We start from the raw sequence: 25,613 nt of genomic DNA, 5'->3' as shown, positions 1-25,613 counted from the left end.
CAGAACACCTGTGGTATTTAAATGATTGCATTTCAGTTTTTATTGTATTTTCTGCCCTACATCTTTTGATATAGTGCAACACACACACACAGAAACTTGTATGCAGGCTTGGATTTAGTTATTTTCGTTTAGTTTTTTACCGTGTCAGCTAAAACCACGCAGCAGTGGTAAAGATACGGAGATCCAAGTAGCACTCTGCTGTTTCTTAATGCCACCTGAGCCCTTTCACTGCAGCACACAGATAAAACGCTGGCCCCTATATATTCATTTCGCTAGAAAAAGCCCAGCAAATGAACAGACTTGTATATTTTTATTATTCTGGACAGGCACAAAATAGACCCACTTGCACAAACAAGGCGATATGAACTGTGTCGCCGTGCAGCCTCGGCGAGGACCCCTGGACACTGCTGGAAAAAATGAGAGCCAGCCACCACCTGGCTTTCAAGATAAAAGCCTTATTGAATTGAGCACACACATCAAATAGAGCACAGCGGCCGGGCCTGTGTAGGAGCTTTGCAAAGCGAACGCATCCTCGTCCCCCTTCTGGCGCATAATATGTTTGTGTCTATTGCCCAGCTGCCTGTAGCAAATATAACAATGGCATTTAGGGACTAAATCTCCGAGTAGTTCAACCGGACACTGACTGTTGTTTTACTTTATCCTCTTTGTGTCTCGGTTTGCATGGCTATTTGAAGCAGCCCGTCACTGAGAAGCAACTGAACAATGTCGTCCATCAGCAAACATTCCACATTATGCTGCAGCACATCATCACACTATAATATACGAAAAAGAACTTGTTTAAATCAGTTTTACTTTCTTCTCCTCCTGCAGCCTACCTCTGCGTTTCTGGGTGAATGTGATCAAGAACCCCCAGTTTGTGTTTGACATCCATAAGAGCAGCATCACAGACGCCTGCCTGTCCGTGGTGGCACAGACCTTCATGGACTCCTGCTCCACCTCAGAACACCGCCTTGGGAAGGACTCGCCCTCCAACAAGCTGCTTTACGCCAAGGACATCCCCAGCTACAAGAGCTGGGTGGAGAGGTAAGCTGCGGATGAAAGTGCACATGTGTACACATCACACGTTGGACGGATGAAGAGAGGGAATGTGTGTGTGGGGGGGTGCGAGTGAAAACATCAGAAAACCTGCATTAACCATGTTTCAGTCCAACACACACACTGTGATCTACGGGCCATTAAACACAATCCAAATTACTACACAGTCAGACTGGATGAGAGCGCCCAGGGCACGAGATCTACAGTACAGAGGAGTTTGTGTAGCGGGACGATACAGACTTGTGTGTTGGGGGGGGGGAGAGCATTTCTGAGTTAAGCAGGAAGCAGAAGCCGGTAATTTGTTAAAATGAGAGTTGTATTAAATGTATTTGTCATCAGGGGAGGCGAGTCTCTCCTGTCCTGAATAAAAGATGGGGCAGTGTGAAGCGGTTCAGAGTATTTATGTAGCTTCGTCACAAGGCGAGCCTCAGGATGAGAATATATATGTGCCGCTTGACTGGGTAGAATCAAATGAGCAGCTTCAGGCTCAGGAGCACACTCATTAGTCCTGTTTGTCTGCATGTGGTCTCTCATAAAGACAAATAAGCGTGAGCACATTGTGAGGGTCCTCTGCTGATTCATGCTTTTGGAGAGCGTAAGCAGAAAAAGATTTGTGAGGACAGAGAATACGGCTACTTGTATTGTACAGTGCAGCATAAGCAGAAATGTTGTAAAGGGCACGAGCACATACTTCAAGAGCATTTAAAGTCAGAGAGAAGCGGCTATGATATAACGCACTAGAACAGATATGGTAATAAAAGCATTTATTCATATTAATAAATTGTGCACTAAAAATAGTCCCTTCGTCATTTAAGCATCGCAAAATCCGAAGGTGAAATGAATAAGTCCTGCTATCGAATTGGAGACGATGAACTCTGAGGTTTATCGAAGTGTCTTTCAGGACAATGACCCAGAACATTAAAGTAAATTTAATACAGAATGACTTCTATAAGAAGATCCACGTTTTAGCTCAGACTTTAACTCAGAGGAGATGCTGTGAAACGAGTTCAGAGACACATTCACACCAGACACCAGGAGATAATGTCTGAGCTCTGCAGGAGGTTGGGTCAAGAAGATCTCCTGAACACCTGCAGCTCTCACCTATAGCTTCTGAAATGTGTAGTTTCATCACCGGGTTCCCCCTGACTCGCTCCACCAGCACGGTGCATGTTTGTGTGTTGTTTTTCTCTGTAGTTGGGACTAAGATAAAGATTAATTTTTCTAACCAATTAATGCAAGAAAACAGGTCATTTCAAAGGGCTTCAAATTTTTTATGTCACATTATGCATGAAGGTAACAAATGACAGACAGGAGGTCACTTTGAGCTGCGGTGAAATATGATGTACAGCTGTAGCCATTAGAAATCCATCCATATCTGTCCTGTCACACTCGAGCAACAGATGTCTGAGATAAACAGCTCGTAAATAACTGTGACTTATTTGAGGGACATAAACAACGAGGACACGAGGACACGAAGCAGCAGGTCCTAGGTTAACTTCATGTTGAAATAGGGCTGAAAACTATTGTCTGTTTAGAACATCTTTTGTGTACACCTGGTGTGTACACTAACAGTCCCCTGCTAGCAGCTCCCTGTACAAATGCCCTGCAGCACTGAACAGGTGTTGGTGTGTGTGTGTGTGTGACCTCTGTGCAAAAGCTACGAGCTGCACCCACCTGCTTTTTCCTTTGCTCTGAAGACTCCTGGCAAACATGGTCTCTCACACGCCCACAGTTATCCAGCAAACACCAGGCCGTCCTCGGGCTGCAGGAATTGAATATGTAAATAAGCAGATTTAATTTATATAGCTGATAGGGGCAACACAGCTGCTACCGACAGTGAGTGGTTACCTCAATGCAGAGTGTGTTGAAAATCATGGGCCTGTCAGTGTCTAGTATGACTCTATTTCAGTTGTGTTACTGTACAAGTGTTGTAAACCTGTGTTTGTGCTCTGTGTGGTTTTCAGGTACTACTCAGACATTAGTAAGATGCAAGCGATCAGCGACCAGGACATGAACGCCTACTTGGCAGAACAGTCACGGATGCACATGAATGAGTTCAACACCATGAGCTCTCTCAGTGAGATTTACTCCTACGTGGGCAAATACACTGAGGAGGTATGTGACACTACACAACTGTACCATGTACTCACTTAATTATTTTTCCTTAAAAACATGCAGGAGGTTGTAGCTCAGTGGATTATATTGGCCAGATCATAAGAGGCTAATTCCCATTAGAAATACTCACCTGCTGTAAACCGGCTCCTCTGTGCTACAGCAGCGATGATGAATTCCAACATCAAGCCAGACTGAAAAAAAAAAGACATCAAAATATTCCAAGCAATCATTAGTTCACCATTAAACTTGATTGATGCTGTATTTCCTGGTTTATACCGACAAATGTGAAAGTGTATTAAGCTTTGTAGTGGAAGGACAAAGGGGATCACTTTGCAGGAATGATGTGAAACGACTGCAGGTGTTTTGTTGCCCCTGTCAAGCTGAATAAAGGAGGAGGTCACAGTCTTTCATAGCATCATTCAAGCTTATGTGGAGCATTTACTGTTGAAAAGATAGATCCTCAGTATTGTTTTATTTAAAGGGGAATTTATATCTGGACCCAATGTTTATAAATATAGGTGTGTAAATGACAAAGATGTTGAATGAACCTGCCCAGTAGAGAGAGGCAACAAGGCAGCAGAGACCCAGAACAACAATTTGGTTATTTTATTTCTTTTAGAGGACGTTTCATAGACTGTCACTGTTGCCCCATAACATTACATTGTCTGCTGCCAAAGACGTTCACTGGACCGATTCCTAAAGTTTTTCTACTGTTTTATAAATGGCAAAAGTTGAAAATAAAAACTAAATTGAAGTTAGCAACTACAAAAACACATTAGATCATCTTCTTTCCTCAGATTTAACAGGATTAGAAAGCGTCATCCGAGGTTTTTATAATCCCGAGTACATGCAGTAACGTCTTTGTGTGTTTCCCTCTGCAGATCGTGTGTTCGCTGGAACAGGACGATGCAGCCAGGAAACAGCGGTTGGCCTTCAAGCTGGAGCAGGTGGTGGCCTTCATGAGTCTGGAGAGCTGAGGACCGCACTTCCCAGGGCGCACTGGGAAGAGACCCCATCAGAAACCGAGCCGTGCCTGAGCGAAGACCTGTCCCCATCTTTTTCATCATGTGACTTCCTCCCTCCGCCTTTCAAAGATGACTTCTTCCTCAACCTTTTTTCTGCTTCCTCCTCCACCCCAACCCCCCTAAGAGATATTTTGTTTTCCTCATCCACTCTGCTGCATAGACTAGTTTACCTGAAAACATCTGAAGGGTGGTCCGGGGCTGAGGGGGGCTTCTCCCACAGTGCAATGCGGGGGACCCCTCGGCTTCACCACAGGGAGAGCGCCAAGGGGTGATTTCTTGAAAGCTGGCCATATTGGCATACTTCAGTCCCCCTGCTGGAAGAAAACAAGGGGAAAGACATTTTTATGTTGCCTTTAAGAATTTACACTGGTAGGTAATTCTTTAAAAACCACACTGCTGGTCCATTTTGTTGAGAACTTTTTTCGGGAATAGGATAGTTCCAATCAAACCATCTCTAGAGTAGTTCTATCTTCAACATACAGAATCAAGAGGAAACATCAAAGATGATGACTGCAAGCCAAATGAACACCTCTGAAGAAAATCCATGCAAGGGTGGTTTGCCAAGTTTACACTGTACCTACAAACAAAGCATACATATCTGTGAAATTTGGGGCGAGTCCAGGCAGACCTAGAATGTTCTTGTGTTCCTTCACTGTAGCTGGAGCTGTATTTAAGAGTAAGACTGATGGGGGGGTAGGGGAGAATTAGTGCTTCTCTGAACTTTTCCTTTATCGAAAATGTGACTGACACTAAAACTTTACAAACCAGAGCATCTCCAACGTGTCCCTGCCAGCATACATTTACTTGAAAGAAAATGCTCATGATTTCTGCTTCCATCTGGCTTATGTGGCTACTGCAAATTGAACCTATTAGACAAAACCCCTGGAGGCTCTGACCCGAGTTGGATCCTCTGTAAGAAGCACACAACCAACTCTGGAAGACGTGTTCCGACTGCTCATCCAAACACCAGCAGCAGTCTTTGGCTCGTGCCACTTCCACAACGGTCTATCAAAGCACACACACACGCACAGATACACACACAATCAGCAGCTGCCCGGTATCTACTCCGACCACTGAGGAGGTGAAGAGAAGAGCTGACTGAAATGTGCTGGGCAAGAAACTGCTTGATCAAAAAAAAGAAGAAGAGTGGCACAGTGAAGTCCGAGGCGGCTGACTGCTACCTAAAGAGAGAGCAGCCCCTCTTTCCCAGGATGTTCTTATTTAAAGACTTTTGTGTGGAGAACTCAAACAAGATGGATTTCACCAGTCAGCCAAAAACCAAAGGAGCTTGACATTTTCAAAAGGGTCAATGTATTTGTAAAGTGCCACTGAGGAGCTGACGAATTCAAAAGGACTACGAAAAAGACGACCACTTCTAGGACAAAAAAAAATATTGTGACTGGAACTTAAAGAAACCTGTGTGATTTTTCTGACCTCAGTGTGTCGAGGTGAGAGGCTCCGTGGGCGACGTGATCCAACTCCTCCTCCTCCTCCTCTCTCCATCGTCCCGGGCCGCTGCGGCTCTCGGCACACCGTTAACCTCTGTGTCCGGCTCCTGAATTACCAGTTCCCTTTTCTGTTTTGCACAAGCGTTGGAGACGGTAGCTAGTTGCATACAGCAAAACCCCAACTCTTCAGTGTGTAACTGTTGAGGCGCTCTTGTCTGTATTAGTGTAGTTGTCCTCAGTGGCGGCAGGGGCGGCCTTCTCCAAGCCTGGAAAAGAAAAATGAAAAATGAAAAAAAAAAGAAATCTGATTAAGCAGAGCAGGAACAGAACGTGAGCATCACGGCAGGATAAAGAGAAAATGATAGACATTAAAGTTGCTCAGACTTGTTGGATGTGAACCCCCGCGGTGGGAGAGAGCTATTGAAAGAGAGATGATGGAGGCGCCCTCCGTACCTTTTGACCTCTGCCCTTTCTTTTGCCTTGACAACGTGCCCCATGTGGTGATGTGAATGTGTGAAGACCGCCCTCGGTCCACCTTGGGTCCTTTATTGGCTTTTTAAGCGCATGTAAAACATAAACAATTTAAGAAACTTATAAAAAAAAAAAGAAAAATACGAAAATTAAGCCTTGCAATGATGATGTGGATGTGTTCTTTTATCTTTCTTTTGCTTGGAAGAATCGAGACGGAAAAAGTGGATTGTTCATGTAATAAAAACTATAACTTTCGTTTAAGGTGGAACCTTTATCCAGTCCAGCCCCTACTGCAGAACCTCATGCTCATCGTTTCTGTGACGTGTTAGATGCTAAATGAAAATAATATATACCCTTGCATGTTGACCTATTTGGATGGTATGAAATGGAACTGCCTTGCTCAAAGATATTTATATACTTCTACTGCTATTAGGGCTTACAAGTCATTTACAAGCGGACTGTTCATTGGATCTCACAAGACAACACAAACCCTTTCTGAGATTCTTACAGTGCAACCATCTTCGTGTCACCTTAACTTTAACGTCTTCCATTACAGTTCGGTCTCTCCTCTGTGGTGTTTGGTAGAAGATGCGAGCTGAGTCTTGCTCTTTCTTTGCTGCTATTCCATCTTGTTTTTACTTTCATTCAACTCATCTCGATAAATTGTGTAAATTCTTTTTCCTCCATCAGTTGCGCCCAGAATAGTAAAGACACATTGAGTTTTTAAATCCTGTTTTTTTTTTTCGAATAACAAAAGGTGGATACGGTTTGATAAAGGTCCATTTCACAAAAAGCAACAAAAGACTGCATCAGTTTGCCAACATCATGAAATACAAACTTTACAATCCCATTTAATTAGAAGAAAAACCAACTAGAAGAATCTATGTATCCATGTAATTGATGACACAGCTTAACGCTCTAAAAAGCCAGGATGATTGTAGACTTATGTTAAAGACTGAGTTTGGCAAGTGACTGTTTTTTTTAGCCTTTTTGTCAAATGTATGTGAGAAATCCAACTCATTGTGGTTTAACTGCAGCTAATCAGTAAAATGTCTGTTGTGTCAACTCGGTGGGGTACATTCACAAGGGGTTTGCTGGACGTGTTGTGTAGTTAACATATCAAATATACTGCTGTTATTGGAAAATGAAGGGAATAAGGTCTGACTGGCATTAGAGACGATAATTTCAAAGTACCTCCTCTATTCATGTAGCCAATGTAAACTGTGTCTAGATACCCAAAGCTTCCCCTCACAGCCGCGTGTTAATAATAACACAAGGTGAGAGGCCTGGACTGTGGTTGTGAATCTGCCCCCCAGTGTAACACCCCGTCTTTCATTTTCTCCCTGCCCCGTCCCCTCCTCTGCAACAAAGGTCGACTGCGAGTTGCCGAGTTACCTTGTGTTGCCAAGAGCACAGATAAAGTTTCCACCTTCAAACGTTTTTGTAGGAACTAGTAGTGTCCTCCTAGTTCAGTGTTAAAGCAGGTGTTACAGAAACATGCTAGAAAAGACTTTTACTAGACCATATTTGAAAGATAAAGAGTATCTTATCGAGAGATAAAAACGAAACCTGGGGGATATAAGGCGAGCTTCTCTAACTTTGTTATAATTAATTGTATACCTGTGTATGTAAATATGATGCATTCCTATTTTGCAGTCAAGAACAAAATACTATTTGTAATATAGAATAAACTTTATTATGAAACCAAGCATTGTGTGGTTGTTTTGTGTCAGTTTTCATTCGGTTGACAAAACCTCAACGGCTACATTTGAATTTTAAGAAACTAGGAAGGGTGCCTCAGCGGCCATTTTTTCTGCATTCTTCCTTTATGCTACTACCACATAAAACCTCATTAAAAACTCTGAATTCTTGCTAAAATTATGTGAAAGCTTGCACAACAGACAACACTGCGAAAGTGACAGACGCTACATCAGCCAGCCTGTCCAGGGAAGCTGAGGCCATCTCAGGTCTCCCACTATCTGCAGTAACAAACAGCAGATACAATAAGAAAACTGTCATCTCAACGTAAGGGGAGAAAAACCTAATAAAAATGTCATCGTATCAGATGTTGGCAAAAGTGTTGCCAAGATGTATTAGTACGGCATCGTATAGTATTGTGTCCAAAATGTCATCAACACATCATAGTATATTAAGGCTTCCAAATGTTAATTTAAACGTCATAGTAGGGCATCAAAAATGTCATAGTATAGTTAGACGTGTAAAACCTGACAAAATGTCTTAGTATAGTTCTCTGTATACAGGATATACGATAATAATAAGAAGGATGAGACCACTCCCATGAAGAGAAAAATATAAGATTTTTAGAAAGTTGTACAATGGATCAAAATCATTATATAAGTAATATTGACATCATCCAAATTATTTTTTATCCAATTAATTCAAAGCCTATGGTCTGATATTCCACAGAGCCATTGGGGACAATGAAGGAAGTGAGGTTTGAAATAAATCCACAGAGTGGAAGTGAACACACATACACACACACAGTGGTCATATTGTGCACAAAGAGTATTTCTCAAAATAAAATGTAAATTAGCATCTGACCATCATTCTGTTAGCCTGCTTGTCATAGAACAGGGACAGCTGGGCACGCAGTGATGACATCCAATTCACTCAGAAGCAGCATCGTCCTACAAAGCCATCTCATATTGAGTCGGACAAAAACAAACACCCCTGCCATCCGGGAGCAGGAATAAAGAGCTGGGCCCACAAATCACTGGGTCGGTGTGTCAGAAGCTGAGGTACCAGGCTTACTGTTGGTGAATTGGTAGCAGTCCTCTGTGCCTCTGTGTGCGTTCTATTCCTCGACTATGATTTTTAAGTTGTTTAAAAGTTTGATCTTAATCTTATACTCTTAATGAGGAAACAGGATTAAGCAGAACTTGGAATGAAAGTAAGATTTAAAACAATAAAATGTCCGATTGGAGTTTTCACAACATCTACCTACAACAGACATGGCCTTCAGCTTTACAAAGTGCATTCAACTGTTTCAGGTTGGGTCTTTGAAATTATGGTGGGATAATTAATGTAAACATCATGACCGGAATAACGTCAATAGTCAGATTATTGCACTGCTCAACATCACACATCAAAAGCACACTTGTAGTTTTTCAAATGGCCAATCAGCTCATGTAATCTCACAAAGCACAACACTTGCAATGACAACATCACCTTACAGCTCACAACAAAGTATACAACTGTACTTCACCACAACATCCTCCCTGTGACAACAGGGCTGCAGAAGCAAGTAAATGGAAAACAGTGGTGATAGATGAGGAAATAGGAGGTTGCGTGTAGAGAAGGAGAGGAGGTGTGGAGTACACAGAACAGAATGCCTTCCCGTAGATGGGAGGAGGAGGCTGCAGGTTGAGTGGCTGAGGGGGTGGGGAGCGAGATTGAATTGGCCCAGAGTCACCCTCCATATACCAACCACTGAACTGGGAGTAATGGGTGAGAAATAGAAAGAGAGGGAGAGGTGGAGAGAGGAGGCAGAGCTGCCAAGTGTCACCCTAATTCTCTGACTAGAGAGCTGGAAATAGTGGCGGGGAGGAGGGAGGCAGCTCTGCGGGGTGATGGGTTGAGGGAGAGGTTGGATGGACTTAGCGGAGGGGGCAGGATGATAGAGAGCCAGCTATGATTGCTTCACACCGGGGGAGGTTTTCCACACTCCCATGATCACCGGAGCCCTTTCGTCTCCAACTCCCTCACCCCCGCCCCCACCGCCACCGCCACCCTGCCGTCACATTCACACACCCTGACGCCTGATGGAGAAAATACACACAGAGATTAGAGGGTTCGTCCACATGGAGATAAAGTGATGAACGGACGAGAAGAGCCTGATGCTGCCAGAGAGCACCTGGGGTTATGGGACTGGATAATCTAATCTGCTGCTCCAGGGATTTGAACCCATATTTGTCTCAAGACTTTTGATCTTAGATCTCTGAGACAAGAAACTATTAGATTTACTATCTAAAGAGCGATTTGTTAGATTCATATCAATCTCTCAGCTGCTGTGTCAAATCAAACATGTTGGAGTAACGTGTCCAGGAAGAGATGAATTCTAAGCGCACACTTAATGGCACATGTGGAAACATTACATGTCCGTCATTTACAATGGCTGCACATACAGCTCAGTTACCTGGGGAGTGTAAAAACACTTGAAGCTTGGTAATGGTTTGGTCTGGATAATGGAGCCAGTCTCATGTTCCTGATATATTTCGCTCACTGGCACATAAAATGTAGTGAGGCAATTTTTTTCTCTGTCTGTATGTCTGTCAGTCAGTAAATGTGCAATGTTTGTTTTATTGCTGTAATACCATCAAGCTGAATTGTAGGGCTTTTATTTTGTCACTTGCGTAACAGATCGCAGACCTGACATGCAGAACACAACCAGTCCAGTAAATCATTCAAACCTATATACAAGCCACATGCGTAAACAGTAATAAAGTATATTCTGTCTCATTTTATGTCAAATCTTCATTGTAGATAAACCAGGTAGGATGAACACAATGTTTTCAAACTTCACTCTGCACCGTGGAATAATGTAAAACGCTTTGGGGAGTTTTTCTTTAGGTTCACATATGACTTGCTGACAGCCACTTCTCTCCTTGTAATAACCGTATCAGGAACCTGAGTTTAAATGTTTTCTAATGAAATACTGCCAGAAATCTTTTTAATAACCCTGGATGATCTCTGTCCTTGTTGTAAGCTGTTATTAAAACATCAGGTTATTGTCTGGGATCAGGAGATTGGGAGGGAGGGAGCTTTCTGGTGAGGCTCCATCATGTGGAAGCTGGCTGTTGTGTACTGACTGCCTGACTGGCAGGATGGACTGACTGATGATAGGAGCGCAGCCTGGACACAGGTTGACGGCTCTAATTTCAGTGGTGGACTCAGATATTGACAACTGCATGCGAGCAGATGGGAGCAATTACTGATATTAGTCCATCCTCCGTCTGCTCTGTCCCGGTAAACATTTGTGATGCTGGTGGCAGCCGGGAGAGACAGAAAGAAACACTACAGCCAGAAATACCCTGAAGACTACAGATGGAGAATGAAGATACAAGTCTGTCAGAAGGTTTTTAAGAGTAAGGTCAAACTGTTTTAACGATCTGTGTCGTTTATGCTCAGTTAGAGTTTTAAATGCATAATTGTTAGCAAACTACATCTCTCAAAGCTCCTCTGCAGCTACACCCCCCACCAAACACACATTGTATGAAGTCTCCTTTTTATGGCCTCCACAAATCTTTACTCCCATTTCAGCTCCTCATCAATAACAACCATGCAATTCCCTCTAAACTTCACATTTGCTCCTCGGGCTCTGGCACCATACAACCTCACTGCAACACAAATTACCGGAGCTGCGTGCGCCTACAACACTATACATTGATAACCTGGTTTAGAAGTATATTGAAATGTATTATTACTTTATTGTCCACTTACAACAACTCAAAACAGTATGTGTTTGTCAGTAAGACGTGAACCTGAAACAAATACCAGGAGCATTACACTCAGCCAGGTGCACAACTCAGCCGAGGCCAAACAAATCAACATTTAAATTCACTAGATCATGATTTCACACACTCATACATTACAGTCCCCTAATCATTTCCAGATTTTTTAAATCAAGATCCATGAATTGTTCTATGAGAAATACATTTTTTGGGGGGGAAATTCCTTGATCCATCCTCTGACCCATGCTACATCCTTTTGTATTGTATTTGTTTTTTGTACAATCCTATTGGGGAGGTAGTAATAATACCTCCCGACGTTGGGCCTTTTCTTTCATGCTCATCATATATCATATATAACACTGAAACGCTCATAAATGAAGTATCTACACACAATAGTCAAATTTACCTTCTCTACAAAAACAGTGTTTCAAACGCTTCAGATTAGATTTCTCCAAAAATGACAATCAGTCCTTTTCAGTGAGAGCAGGTGCGTTAGAGACAAAGCAGCAAACGAATAATGATTGATGAACGGCATCACTGCTCCTATAGGCTGTAAATTGTAGAATAAAACAGTGGCCATGAAAATAAATTTGAATACATTTAAATAAATATGCTGTTTGGTACAAATACTGTCCATGATCAGTTTCTGGGAGAAAGAAAATCCTTCATCAATCATTGTCAGAGGAATCAGTGTTTGTGTGAGCTGCTCTGGTGGGGCAGCAGACAAAGGGCAGCCCTCTATCATAGTCTGCCACCTGTGGGCTTTTGTCCCTGGCTCAGTCGCACGACTCATTCCCAGTGTGTTAGCCCGTCTACAATGGACAGGAGCCCATCAGCTGGGCTCGGTGCTGGAGCGTCTCTGAGGGCCGACCGCTGCACAACGCTCCAAACACGAAGGCAGACGCACTCGCACACAGATTAATGTAAATACACCCAACCCCCTGGAAAACCAACTCCGCACATGAACAAAGCTGTGCATGTTGTCACTGCTTCTACAGCAACAACATTATGAATATGATTAACCCTCTGGCCCGGACTTGAGCAGGCTGTGCCATTCTGTACTGCATTCAAGCCCTCGAGATGTCAACACAGAGACAGAAGGGCAAACTGAGAAACAAATGTGGCAGCGCAGTGTGAGCCGGCCATGGGCTCTATAGGCATTAGTCATGTGACTTGGAGCAAAACAACAAATGTAAAAAGCTTGTTCTAGTCTGGTCCCAATGTGCTTCATGGGGCAGAGTAAATCTGAACAGAGCACAAGGACATGCACCAGTAAACTGTGAATTAAAAGTTTGTAGAGCAACTTGCCAGGAGCCCCGTGATGACAGCTTGCTGAGAGGGTGCAGATTGTTGAGGGGTAGACATGATGGCAGGAAGATCGCCCTCTAATCCAATTCGGTGACAGCCATTTGAATAATTGATGTGGGGACATAAATTGGTCCATTCCAGATGTCCCCTGCTCCCTTAATCAATACTGATTCCCTTAATCAATGGTTGGCTGGCCAGCCCAAGGCTTTGGCTGCTCCCTCCCCCCCACCACACAGCAATGCCGCAGCCAAAGCTCCCCTCAGATCGAGTCACAGGTGGTTGGCTGCAAAGTGGCTGTTTGCGGTGATAGGCTCTGGGTAATTGAGGCTCTTACCCGGTGGGGTTGGGGTGGTGGGAGCGGCGCTGGGGACAGCAGATTGGTCTGGTGTCTAGAGAAGGGAAATGGCTTCCTTTGGGGAATGTCTGCAGAGAGATTCCAAGAAAAGTTTTGCCTTGTAGAGACGGCCTTGATTCATTAAAAGAGGACGAGGACATGGAAGGACAGGCTGGTCGCAATGGTGATTGCCAACTGTCTTGAGGATGGGGGCTCCACGCTGCTTGAATAATTTGAAAACCTGCTAATTTCCATGCTAACAATCAGCAAGTGTAAAGACTAACAAATGTGGAATACACAGAGGCAGAGGACGGTGGGCAGAGGGAATCGGATGCCAGGACAGAGTGGAGCATTGCGGCGTGTGACAGCTGGATGGCACAGCTGGAGGAGACAGATAACCCTCAGTCTGCAGGAGATGACAAAACAGCCACATCCCTCCTCGGAGGACTGAATATGACTTCACCTGGCTCTGCTCCCCCTCTCCTCCTGTCCCTGCACCCGTCACTCCTGTTGTCCCTCTAGATGACTCTCTCTTTTCAAGCTGCCTCTCATTTTCTTCCTTCACAATCACTGCACCCGTTACATCCCTCACCCTTCCACTGTCCTCTTCATATCCGTCTCTTTTTCAAATGTAGCCCGCGGCTGACAGGACATCGATGATCCATCAATGTTTTATTCTTTTTGGGCCAAAAACACATCTGTGTGAGCCCCCCCCCCCCTTCACACCCATTAACAGGTGAAAAGTGAAGCCAGCGAAGTTGTTGATGTGGGCAGCAGAGCAGAAATCAAGATATTCTAACACAGATAATGTGTTAGAAAGCAAATACCAACTTCCAGCGTCCCCATATAAAACTGTATTTATATTCATCATGAATTTTGCTTGTTTGCTGAAACTCGCTGTTTCAGAGCATTTGAATTTCCAACACTAACATGTGCATGGGCTAAAAATCTCAGTAGAGCTGCAGAAAAGCACCTGCCAGATTGACTCCCTGCTAATATCACATTGCATGGATACACAAACGTGCATACATGTTGGTGAGTGACAGTAGGTGTTGCACACTTAAGCCAAGTACATACTACATCACTAAGTCAGTGGATGACGTGTGATCAGGAGTCCTGCAGTCGTGAGTTCACACTACATGATTGACTGGCAACAAGCTCACACACTACACACTCTTTCATCGGGAGAAAGCCCGACTAGAAAAGGAAAAGGAAGGCCAGAAGAGACACAGTGAGTTCGGTGATCCTCCTGCTCCTCTGTGTCTTCCTGGAAGAAACATCAAGCTGGAGGAGGTGAAACATTTCAGTGGTAAATGTATATCTTATTTCTCTGAACCAGATAAAGAGAAAACTAACCGAACCAGACAGGCATTCTGATATTTTTGCTGTCTGAGCCTGATGCAGGTAATAGAAGCTGCACTGACCTTCACCACCCTCACCCTTGCATGTGCTCTGAGTTGGCGCATTGAGGAGCACTATGCAAGCGTCTCTCATCGCTTCGTTGAAGAGTCCAGACATAGCGAAGAACAATTAGCAACTGAGCACCAATCGGGGACGTTTGTGTGCAACTTGCAAATCGTGTTTGTGACTTTGAACGCTTGTCTATGAAGTATGTCAGGTTGAATTTCCAAATCTCTCTTCTCAAGCACTGCCCTTGGCTCTGAAGCAGCTTCGAGCTTTCTGGCTCCCTGACAGGAAGCTCGGAGGCTGAGGGGGGGGTGTTGCCATAATCGATTTACACAGCAATCACAGATCTGCACACAGCGTCCTTGAACGGGTCCTTGAACATTATATCTCTCAGACGATCAAACGCCATCACGCAGAAAGTCAGTAATTAATTGGTTGTTTATGTGCATTTAAAACATTTGCTAATGGCTTTGCTGCAGCAGTGATTGTTACACTTGTGTCTGTCAGGATGAAAAGAACGCACATTATGTCTGGCTGTCGTTTCCGGCCAACCTCAACTAAATGACAAGTCAGTCTGTCTGGATTTTAGGAATGAATGGGAGAGAGACAGTAATGTAAAGCAGAGAGGGAACAGAGCGAAAGGAAGAGACAGACACGGTGAGGCAAGGTTGTTTCTTTTGAAGTTTTTAAATATTAAAGATGAAAACCAGGTTGCTTTTTATAAACGGCAACAGGAGCAATAAACACCTGAGCTGTCTAAACCACCAACTGCACAAAAAAAACACCCATAGCCCCATTATTTGTGAATGCGGCCGGAAAGCTGTCAATTTTATTTTTCCTATTTCTGTGCCTCATAAACTCCTATAATGTCTGCCATTTATTTTACTGGCTACCCACAGGGGGGGGGGGGGGACTGGGTGAAGCCTTGCTGTATCCTGACAAGGAGGAGATTTGGCAAAGCAAGACACTTGTTGTGAGGCGCCGGCTCACTGTCAGTATCTATCCGTTTACCGCGCTGCCAAATATGTGGTGTTGGTGCTGGAAAACAAGTGTTCTCGTCAAAGCCCATTAAAAATGAATGAAAGGAATGAACAGATCATGCAGGACTCTCCAAAGCACTCAGGCCATTGTATATCCCAGGTTGTGAGATCACCACTGTCGCAGTTCAATATCTCAACATAACAAGATAATATTTAATTCCCTGCTGCTCTGAGACAGAAACACACACATACACAAACACACAAAAACACACACCGCTAATGAGTCAAGCAATTAACTTCCAAACGTGCAGCAAAACTTTGTCACCGGGGAGATAAACAGACACGCTGTGTGTGTGTGTGTGTGAGGAAACATAAATGATTGTTGCCCTGCTTTAATCAGCATAAAGAGAAGGAGAGCGAGGAGCCGGAGGAGAAGGTTTTGGGTTCAATCTGCTAATCGATCATCTTGACGCAGGTGGTGACAACCTGTCATTGGGAGGTGAGAGTGTTATGTCCAACAGCTCGTCACAGGAGTGTGTGTGACAGACCTGGTGTTGGGTTTGACTCTTAATGGGCCCTCGGGTCACACCGCAGCCAGCCACGGTGTCATTTAGAGGTCCAGAGGTCGCGGTCTGGTCTCCCGAACACACACACACACAGCATCGGTGGTCACCATCATTGTCAGTCGGAAAGTGAGAGTGTGTAGTTTATCTGTGTGTGCAGTGTCAGTGTGCAGATGGAGGGGGGCTGTCTGTGAGGAAAAAGAACAGATCGAAAGAGCCAAGAGGAAAATGCACTTTTCAAATGTCACCTTGCTTTGCCACCCTTTACACCGAGAGAGAATGGTGGGAAATGGAGCAGCCAGAGAAGGTGGCTTGATGAGAGCAGGAAGAAAATGAGTTTTTATCATCTTTAGGATTTCATGGCACGTACTGAGTGCACAAGAAAAAGTTTCCTGCTGTGCTGCTATGGTTTCAACACCATGCTAATAAGACATAGACACTCACCATCAAAAACGGTTTTCTGCTTAATGATAATGTGTGAAAAAGTAGCCTGCATGTACATTATCTCATATAGAACTGAACTAAACCTGGCTAACTCTTGCTGAAATACCTTAAACAACCACAGTAACTGAAAGTAGGAGTGTGATGGCAATTATACCGCTTATCCATTGAAGGCCATTAGTGGGGAGCCAATCCCGGCTAGGATGACTCGACACTGGGCGAGAAGCGGGTTTACCCTGGCCAGTCTAACGCAGGGTCAAAATACAGTGAACTATTCACAGCCATATTGACAATTTAATAATCACAATAATAAAATGATAGTTTATCAAATAGTCCACAGGCTGGAACAAGCCAAATTAATTCAAAATTCCAATGTATTATGACTTACACATACTTGTAAGAGTCAAACTATTCACCTGTCAGGTTTTTGTTCTGTCACTGGGAACCACCGGACTAGTAAAGTCGAAACATACACAGTTTAAAAGGTATATCACTCATATCCCTGATCAGTTCCCTCTGTGCCAGAAAGGAGGTTTGACACCGTCTCCGCCCGCACTTCACAAACACATCAATCAAGCCAGTCAGAAGTGTCAGGGACCTTCCACTTGTCATTGCGGACCAGTTTGCAGTGATTGATGGTCCGATGGTCATCTCCCTCCGTCCCTACCCAGCGTCCCCCGTCTTGCCCATGCATCATTTTGCGCACCGTGTGAAAAAAAAGAAAAGAACAAACGATAAAGTTTCTGAAAAATGATTCACAATATCCTGCAGCAATTTAGATAGAAAACATTCCCTTTTATTAAAAGAGGGGAGCAGAACGGAGACAGACGGTGACAGAGAGCGAGAGGGGGAAATGTGTCAGCGTCGGTTTCTATATTGACGTTTAAGGCTCGGAGGCTTCGGGAAATGTGCATTGCGGGGAGTGTGTGTGTCTGTGTGTTTGTGTGAGTGAGTGTGTGTGAGTGAGTGTGTGTGTGTGTGTCTGGAGAACAGAAGATGCTCTGAATATCCGATCCATGTTGACGGCTGCAGTGGCCTCTATAGGCAGTATGTGTACACACAGATCCATTAAGCTACGTTCTCATGGGGAAGCTCTGATAGGGAGAGAGTCATGTTGCCAACAGTGTCTGTACATATAGTGTTTCCGTCCATTCTGTCTCACTACTACTCAGGTTTTTGTTTTTTTCATTTTCCACTCTGTCCTCCCTCATTTCCTTTTTCGTAGATTTTCTTCAACTCTTTTTCTTTTTCATTTGACACTTTCTTAAAGGTTTTCACTAATTTTTTTTGTCGTTCTGGTGCTCTCCTCCTCTCGTCTCCTGCTAATATGATTTGTCTATTTCGCTCAGTATCCACACACACCCTCTTTCTAGCGTTCTGTTTGACATGCTGCTACCTTTCGTCCATCTCTCCATAATGCCGCTCTCCCTCTCCCTCTCTCCCCCCCTCCCTCACTCAGACCTGTCAAACAGCTTCATGAAATGAGCTAGAGAGATGATGAGAGAGATTTCAACCCCTAATGGTCTGACATGAAGCATTGTCCCTGGCCCCTTTGATAAATGAATTTAACCGAGCACTTGCTCTGTGGTGAACCATGCTAATTAGGCACGGCATCCCAAACAAAGATGTCTCCCGCTAATTGAGGTGAGGTCAGAGGGATTGAGGAGAGTGTGGACATGACTGGGACGGTGTGTGTCGGCGAGGGAAGCTCCGACTCATCTGTCTGTGGGAAGCTTGTGTATGTGTGTTTGCATGTTTGCCCAGTGGGAAATGACTCGATACCCCCTCAGGGGAGCCGGTAATGGCAGTCTTTCCCCTTTTGAGTATTTGCTCTGTGGCTGGAGACAGAAGGTTAGTGGATGACCTTGTTTCCCAAGTGCACTGAGACTCTCCCCCAACAGTGTAGCACAGCGACTGCCCGACTTCTGCCATTATAATTCTAGTGGGGATCTCTGTGTGTGAGGTCAGAGCGAAAATTGAAAAAGCAAGGGCAAGCCACTCACTTCATACTCAAATTACAAAAGCTCAATTGCACATTGATTCTATCCATGCATTGAAATGGATCTATGGACAAACACTGGGCGGGTGAACTGCTGGTTCACTATCTTAAACAAACATTATTGACATGTTTAGAGCCGATCCAGATGACCTCTGCTATTTAGCCTCCCATCATTGATATTATTGGCATGTTTATAATAACTCAGTGGCTGTGCATCTGTCATTCCCAACGTCGGGGATTGATCCGGGAAAAAAAAAAATACGGAGAAATGCCTTTGGACAACAATATGCTCTCAGGTCATTAGAGACACGGGATAGAGAGAGAGGGAGAGAGAGAGTTGAAGGAGTAAGGAAGGTGTGGAAGCTTTCAAGATGACACTTTTGAAGTTTTCAAATTAGTTTATATGCATATAAGATATTAACTTCCTGCTTTCAGGCAGAGAAAAAGGCTGTAATGTATTTCTGGATTCAAATAAACATCTGACCTTCAAGCAAAGGTTACATAACCAAGTAATTCAATTTCAAAATTGCAATGGTTAGTTGCTGGTATGACTAATATTATAACACTAATATTTATTTGCATTATCATTGTAGAGATGCACAACTGTGATTATCAAGATTTAAAATAAACTAAACTGAAATACAGAGCATTAAACTACAGGGGCTTTATCTGAAAGAAGAGTATATGTAATTATGCAACCTTTTTTATTGTCTTTTTATTTTGCCAATTAAATCATTTCAGTTGATATGCAAAACTGTCTAAAATTCTATTGTTGTGTTTACTGTAAACAACATTTACATTATTTATTACCTTGTTTTGTATTTCTTGGTATTAATAACATTGATTAGAATTCTGTGTCTATAGTCACTGTGGTTGAGCTTATTGTTGAAATCCTGATTTTGTCCTAAAAAATTCTATATCGCGGAGGTATAAGTACGTACATGTTTATAAATGATACATTATACATATGTTAATTAGCTGGTGAATATGAAATATGGGCTATCTAGCTGGAACATCAGTGTACTGTACATACAGGGAAGCCAAATTCCACTTGTCAGGTAATATGAGGCAAGACAAAGTTCCTCATTATAGTGGCTATCAATTTTAATAGGAGAGTGGGGGTGAGAGATATTTACATAGTGGCATCACAGGAGCTGACAGTCTGCAGTCATTATGAATGTGAGGTCAGCCGGAGCTCGGTGGCGGCAGCCAAGACACATTTTTTGACATGTCGTAGTAACAAGTCCCTCCCTCGATGGTCTATTTCACAGAACCTTGAGCAAAGTGTTGTCTCGGTAATTCAAGGTGCACTTTCTCATTTGTCAAACGGGGCGGGGGGGCTAGGTTCAGATGGCGGGATGGAGGAGGAGGAGGGTGATGGTGAGACGAAGGATCTAAAACGGCTCCACTGAGAGGGCTCATGCATATTTAAGTAGGCTAGATTAAAGGCTGGGAGTCGCGTGAAGACTCAACCTTCTCCTGTGACATGTCATTAACCCTTTAATTGACTAATGGCTGGTGAGGATGCAGATATGAGCTTATGTGGCCATTTCTCAACACAAGTGCTGTCCATGCTTTACTGATGGCCTGTAGAAGTGATGAGCATTGACAAATGGACTCTAGGTGAGGTCAAGGGTCAAAGGGTGACGTAACATAGGCCATTTAAGCCCCTCTCAGACACACAGAGAACACAAATGTCAGAATCAGTTAATTTTTCCAGAACTTTTACCGCATACCATCTAGTAAAAACTTGTGTTGTTAAAATGTAACCACAAGTTGAACCAGAGGATAAAAAAAAAAGAATACAAATATCTCAAGAAGAGTTTCCTTATGTTGTAAATGTGTCTGACCTGCACAATATCCTGCTGTGTTCTTCATATTTGAGGGGCAAACTTGGGGAAATGTCCAGATCCAATTTGTGTCTTAACACCAATTAAGACACTTTAAGGATTCCTTTCCTGTACAGTCTATCTGTGCACTCTCATTGCTGTGATTACTTTGTGCATTTGCCTTAAAGGTAATTCGGATTTCCCACAATTTAACCAGAGACAATGATCCTAAATCAGCATAAAGCTCCAGAAACTACAAACCAGCTACAACAAACCCAGCCTAATTGTGAAACAGACACAGGACATCTTTCACGACTTTCAGAACATCTGGATTCGTGACAGTCCAGCTGCCTTCTGTGTTGCTACACCTCTGTAAAGACAAAGTTGCTTTCTATATGTCAAAGTCAATTATAGGGCTTAGAGTCTGCCTGTAGGAGAGCGAGTGGGAGACGGCCAGACTGGTTGGCCTTCGAGAACAGTATCTCTCACATCTCAAATCTCCTCTTAATCTTCTTATAATTGGTTGGTGAGCCTTTCTGCTTCCTTCCACCTTAATAACCCATCTTCCACCTGACCTTGTTACATCAGTTCCACAACAGTAGAACATTTCACAGTTCAGGAAGTCGAGACAAAACTTTGCAGTGAAACACCAGATAAAAACGTGTACTTTCTCCCTTTGGATTCACTGAGCTCGTGTAAGCCTTTGTTAGTGGAAAGGAGGAGCGCTGCACTCTGGGAGCAGAATAGACCCAACAGCCTATTAACAATTAAGCAGTAACAAAAACATTTACAATATAATCTTGTTGCAAACTGTGGAGCAGAGATTCTTAACTTATTAATAAATGGGCTATGTAGACATCACAACTAAGAAGATACATATGCAAAACTGACATGTTTTCTTTATTATTCCCCCTTCGAGAGTCAACTGAGAATCACATCTGCTACGGAAAGATTTGAACATTTCCATAGAAAATCTGTAACCTCCCTGAACGACAGAAGTCTGTTTAATCTGCATGACTGCAGTTTGAAAACCATCCAAATTTGATGAAGGCTCAAAACCAATGGCCCTCGGGGAACCAACCTCAGCCAGGAGAGAAAGGCCCCATCTCAGCCAGGACCAGTGACCCGACTCGTTTTCAGAGCGTCGACCTTCGCCACCACTTGTATCTACCAACGCCAAAATGTCAACCTCACACCACATGGAGACACAAACTTTCCCCTTGATTTCTAGAAGGAGTTTGATGCCAGAGTTCATGAAAATTCCAGAAAGCTAAAAAGTTTGGGTTCTTTCATTCATTTCTCTGCACAACACTTATATAACCTGCTACTGCCTTCATCTACATTTCTAAGTAGTTCTTAAGTCTGGAATCCTTTTCTGACAAATTCATTTAATTTTATTCATTCGTCGCTCTGTGCTCATTTTAATATTATTCTAGTGTGGTAAATATGTATTACCTTGATTTTTGCCAGTAAAATACTGACAGGGTGAAGAATTTCCTAATTTCAGATGGATTTAAGTTTATGCTGCATTTGACTTTTCAAAGAACTTACAACTATATCAGTAAACACTTACTGACCAAGTTAGTTCACTTGGTACGGATGCATGTGTGTGTGTGTGTGTGTGAGTCTATGTGCATGTGTGAGAGTGTATGTGTGCACATGTGGATGCATGTATGCAAATGTGAAAATTGAATAAAACCGTTTGGGGGCATGAGGAATCGCAGAGAGTCGGAGACGCCTGAGAAAAGGAGATAATTGGGCGTTGAGATGCCTCAAAGCTGCTTTTGTTGCCATGGTGATAGACTGCCAATGTAAACATTGACCAATCAAATCTTCTTATAGAAGCAAGTGTAGGGAACTGGAGACTGAGATAGACAAAAGTCAATCATGCAAGCAGGCACACAGCCACACAATGACATGCAAATACAGAGAAGTGACGCACACACACACACACACACACACACACACACACACGCACAACCTTTCCTGTGGCCAGGTAAAGAGACTTTGTGCCGGGGGTGTTGTTCCAGAGAGATTATGAGGAACATGGGTGGCACAGATCCCATCAGGGCCTTGGGCTTCCAGGCTAAAGTCAGGCAAGTCACTAACACCTATGCAATGCCCAGGGGAACACAGAGGGAATTACATTCGCCACATTCAATCTCTGAGCAGGGCCTCAAGATGCACGTGTTTCATGGAAATAATGTAGAAATGGGAAAAACAATGAAATTGAGGAGATTATGCTCTTTCTCCAGTCTCATCTAAATTCTACTCCCACTGGACCCATGCAGGACTTTCCAGACATGCTACCTTTAAGTGGCAACCTTGTTTCTGGGTACCAAAGAGCATTTCTAATTCAACCCCTCAGGGGCAGAGGCTCCTCATTTCAGTAAAATGGAATATACAGTGAAAGCATTGCATTTTATATTCATAATATTGAACATGATGCAAATTCGCTTCCTAACATTGTGGTTCTCGAGATGATGAAAAACAAATATTCCCACTGAAAGCTGTCAGAGTGCAATGTTTCTATAATCAATGAATGATTTGGCACATTTTTGTGTCACTTCACTTACAAATCCCCTCCAGTTACCTGAAGTTCAATATCATTGTGGGTTTAGAAAGTTTCAACACACCAAATTTCATGAACTTGCATTTATTTGACTAATACGGTTCCAAGAACAACTGTGTTACAGCTGGGGTGAGAACATGTGTTCAGATGAATATCCTTATTAATCAATTTGTTGAATTAAGGTAAACAGAATCACACCATTGCCATCTGGTTTGAAAGACTGCAGTGGACATAAAAGGTAAAGTAAGTGTATATTTTGGTGATCTAACACCGAGTGGTGTCGGTAACCTGACCACTTTGTGTGTAATACAACAATTACATACATCCATTTTCTGAGCCTGTATGCATGATTATGTGGTAACTGAAGGTGGAGCACCATCTCCATGTGTCCCCTCCATCTGTCCAGGGCCGAGGTCCAGCCTCCCAATATGGGATTGCTGGAGGGAGTGTGAGGGGCGGGTCAACCTCCATGTCACTAATGGACCAGGGGCCTGGGACAGGGGTGGTCTGTGTCTGTATTTCTTCATGTATGGATGAATGAATGTATGCATTCATCATCGGCCGTCAGTAGAGTATCTGAGTATGGCCTGTGAGCACCAGAGCTTTGCTGACAGACAGATGGACAGAGTGACACAGGCAGACACTTCCCTGAGCCCGTAGCAGAGGTCATTAACTGGGACTGTGATCCACAACGGCAGTCATTACTGGTGGAGCCGTGATCCCCAAAAACTGACACGCCACAATGTCCAGGCTGTGTCAAGAAGACAGAATGAAGCGTTTTAGAGGTCATTACCCAGAAGCCAACGGGTCAGTGGCTCTGGAGACGTATGGAGGGAGAGTGTGTGGGGGGGTGCGGGACAAAGGGCAGCAGACATATTGTCTGAATCTGTGATTACAGGGCAGTGTCCATTCAATCATGCAATTGGCTGTGTGACTGCACATGTAGCTGTGTTTGTGTGTTGCCGTGTGTGATTCTGTTAATATGTGTGACTTTGTGCCACGATCAGGCTGCTTCGAATAGGAGCTCACAACTTCTATATACTGTGGAGTGTCGGCCACCAGCAGAATATAAGTGAGTACATTTACTGTACTTGTGACCAACTTTAAGGCATTTTGCAAATTTCTATTCTATACTTGCTATTGGAAAACTAGAATGACGCATACCTCTGCCAAGGCCTTATAGTTCCCTTATCAGAAATCATATCTTAACTCACTAGATCAAGATAATTAGTTGGATTAACATGGCAGATTTTTTTCCCATCAAGATCTACGATAAATGATTAATATTTGTAATGGAGTATTTTTTATATTTATACATATATACGCTTGTATTGTGACTTTTACTTTAGGATATCAATTATTCTTCCACCATTGCCGACTACTTAGCATTCCTGGCAATTTCCATTATGACTCATCCTCTATTATAAAACTGGGGAGCCTAAAGTCTGTCTCATAACAAGTAGAATCGCCAGACTTTCCATCTGCTCATCAGATCCTTCCCTCGGTTCTGTTGCTGGTGCTCAGAATTTGATTGCAACCACTTAACGTGATGGTTCTTACGTGTTTATTACAGCTGTTCCAACCTGACGGGCAGCTGCTCGTAGTGGGTTTATCTGAGGTGTGTCTGTGCACGTTTAGATATGTGGGTGCGTGAATGACGGGTGGGAAGTTAAAAGACAGACAGAAACAGAGGCACAGCGAGGTAACAGCAGGCGTCGCTGCTGACAGAACCAGGAAAAACAAGCTGAGTGAGTCGAGCACGCGGCTGATTGAGCTGAAGATAGGAATTACAAAATGGGCTGTGAAATAGCACTCCTCTGACACTTTGCTCAAACTCCTTTAAAAACAAGATATTTGGGACGCAGCAGTCTATCAGTTAACAACACATAAGAAAAGTTCACGGCTCTGGTGATAGGGAAAATTAAGCTGCTGCCAGAGCCGCTTGAAGATGAGCTCGGGGAGAAAGAATAACATCACGAGAACAATTCTGAAGCTCTCAGGGTGGAAATGCAAAAACTGACAAAAACAAAAAGGTTGATTAAAAAAAAGAATACCTCATGAGATGCAGGCTTATTGTATAAAAATGTTTTATGTGCAGGAGGAAGAGACAATTTACCTCTAAGCTTAATTGTGGATTGTAGTTTACATACAGGGGGGAAAACGGTGACAAAATGAAAGTTGTTGTAATGGTTCAAGCCTAGTATTCTAGCTTAGGGGGTCGAGTGATAGGATAGGAGCTTGACGAAGCAGCTAAGGCTCGACCGAAAAGATCCAATCAGCAAGCGGGCGTGGATCTCTGAACTACTGCGATTCTACACGACCAAAACAAAAGACAGCCCTGGAGTTTTCAATCGTAAACCTGGCTAGTTTTGATGTGGCCTTACTCAGTTTTACCATGTGTGGCTTGTAATGATTTCTCTTCAAACTCTGCGCTCAGAGACATTCTGTGCTTCTGTAGTTTCTTTGAAATATTACCATTCCCTATGAAACCTGCAGAGTTGATATCTGAGAATTTAACTGCTGACCTTGAAACAGGCAAATCATTCACCAGCCTTTTAAATGAGGCGTCACACTGGGTGCTTCATATTGTTAAA

The 25,613-nt window shown here is 43.4% G+C and overlaps 1 protein-coding gene and 1 long non-coding RNA gene across 2 annotated transcripts in view; one reads left to right on the top strand and one right to left on the bottom strand.

Moving 5' to 3' along the window:
• Positions 1 to 4,236, top strand: part of plxna4 (plexin A4) — a 185,935-nt gene extending 181,699 nt beyond the window's left edge. The window contains 3 exon segments of the mRNA XM_062383138.1: positions 832 to 1,044; positions 3,021 to 3,171; positions 4,053 to 4,236. Of these exon segments, the coding sequence (XP_062239122.1) occupies positions 832 to 1,044; positions 3,021 to 3,171; positions 4,053 to 4,148 (460 nt within the window). The 3' untranslated portion in view covers positions 4,149 to 4,236.
• On the bottom strand, positions 2,304 to 4,506 carry LOC133949017 (uncharacterized). Its single transcript, XR_009920116.1, has 3 exons — positions 4,367 to 4,506; positions 3,302 to 3,362; positions 2,304 to 2,818 (listed from the first exon to the last, which is right to left on the bottom strand). It is a non-coding gene; the product is annotated as an uncharacterized LOC133949017 (long non-coding RNA).
• Between the last annotated feature and the right edge of the window lie 21,107 nt (positions 4,507 to 25,613).

Source organism: Platichthys flesus, chromosome 23, assembly GCF_949316205.1.
Source record: "Platichthys flesus chromosome 23, fPlaFle2.1, whole genome shotgun sequence".
Taxonomy (NCBI): domain Eukaryota; kingdom Metazoa; phylum Chordata; class Actinopteri; order Pleuronectiformes; family Pleuronectidae; genus Platichthys; species Platichthys flesus.
Note: the sequence above shows the minus strand (reverse complement) of the source record. Positions and strands in the feature narration are given on the sequence as shown.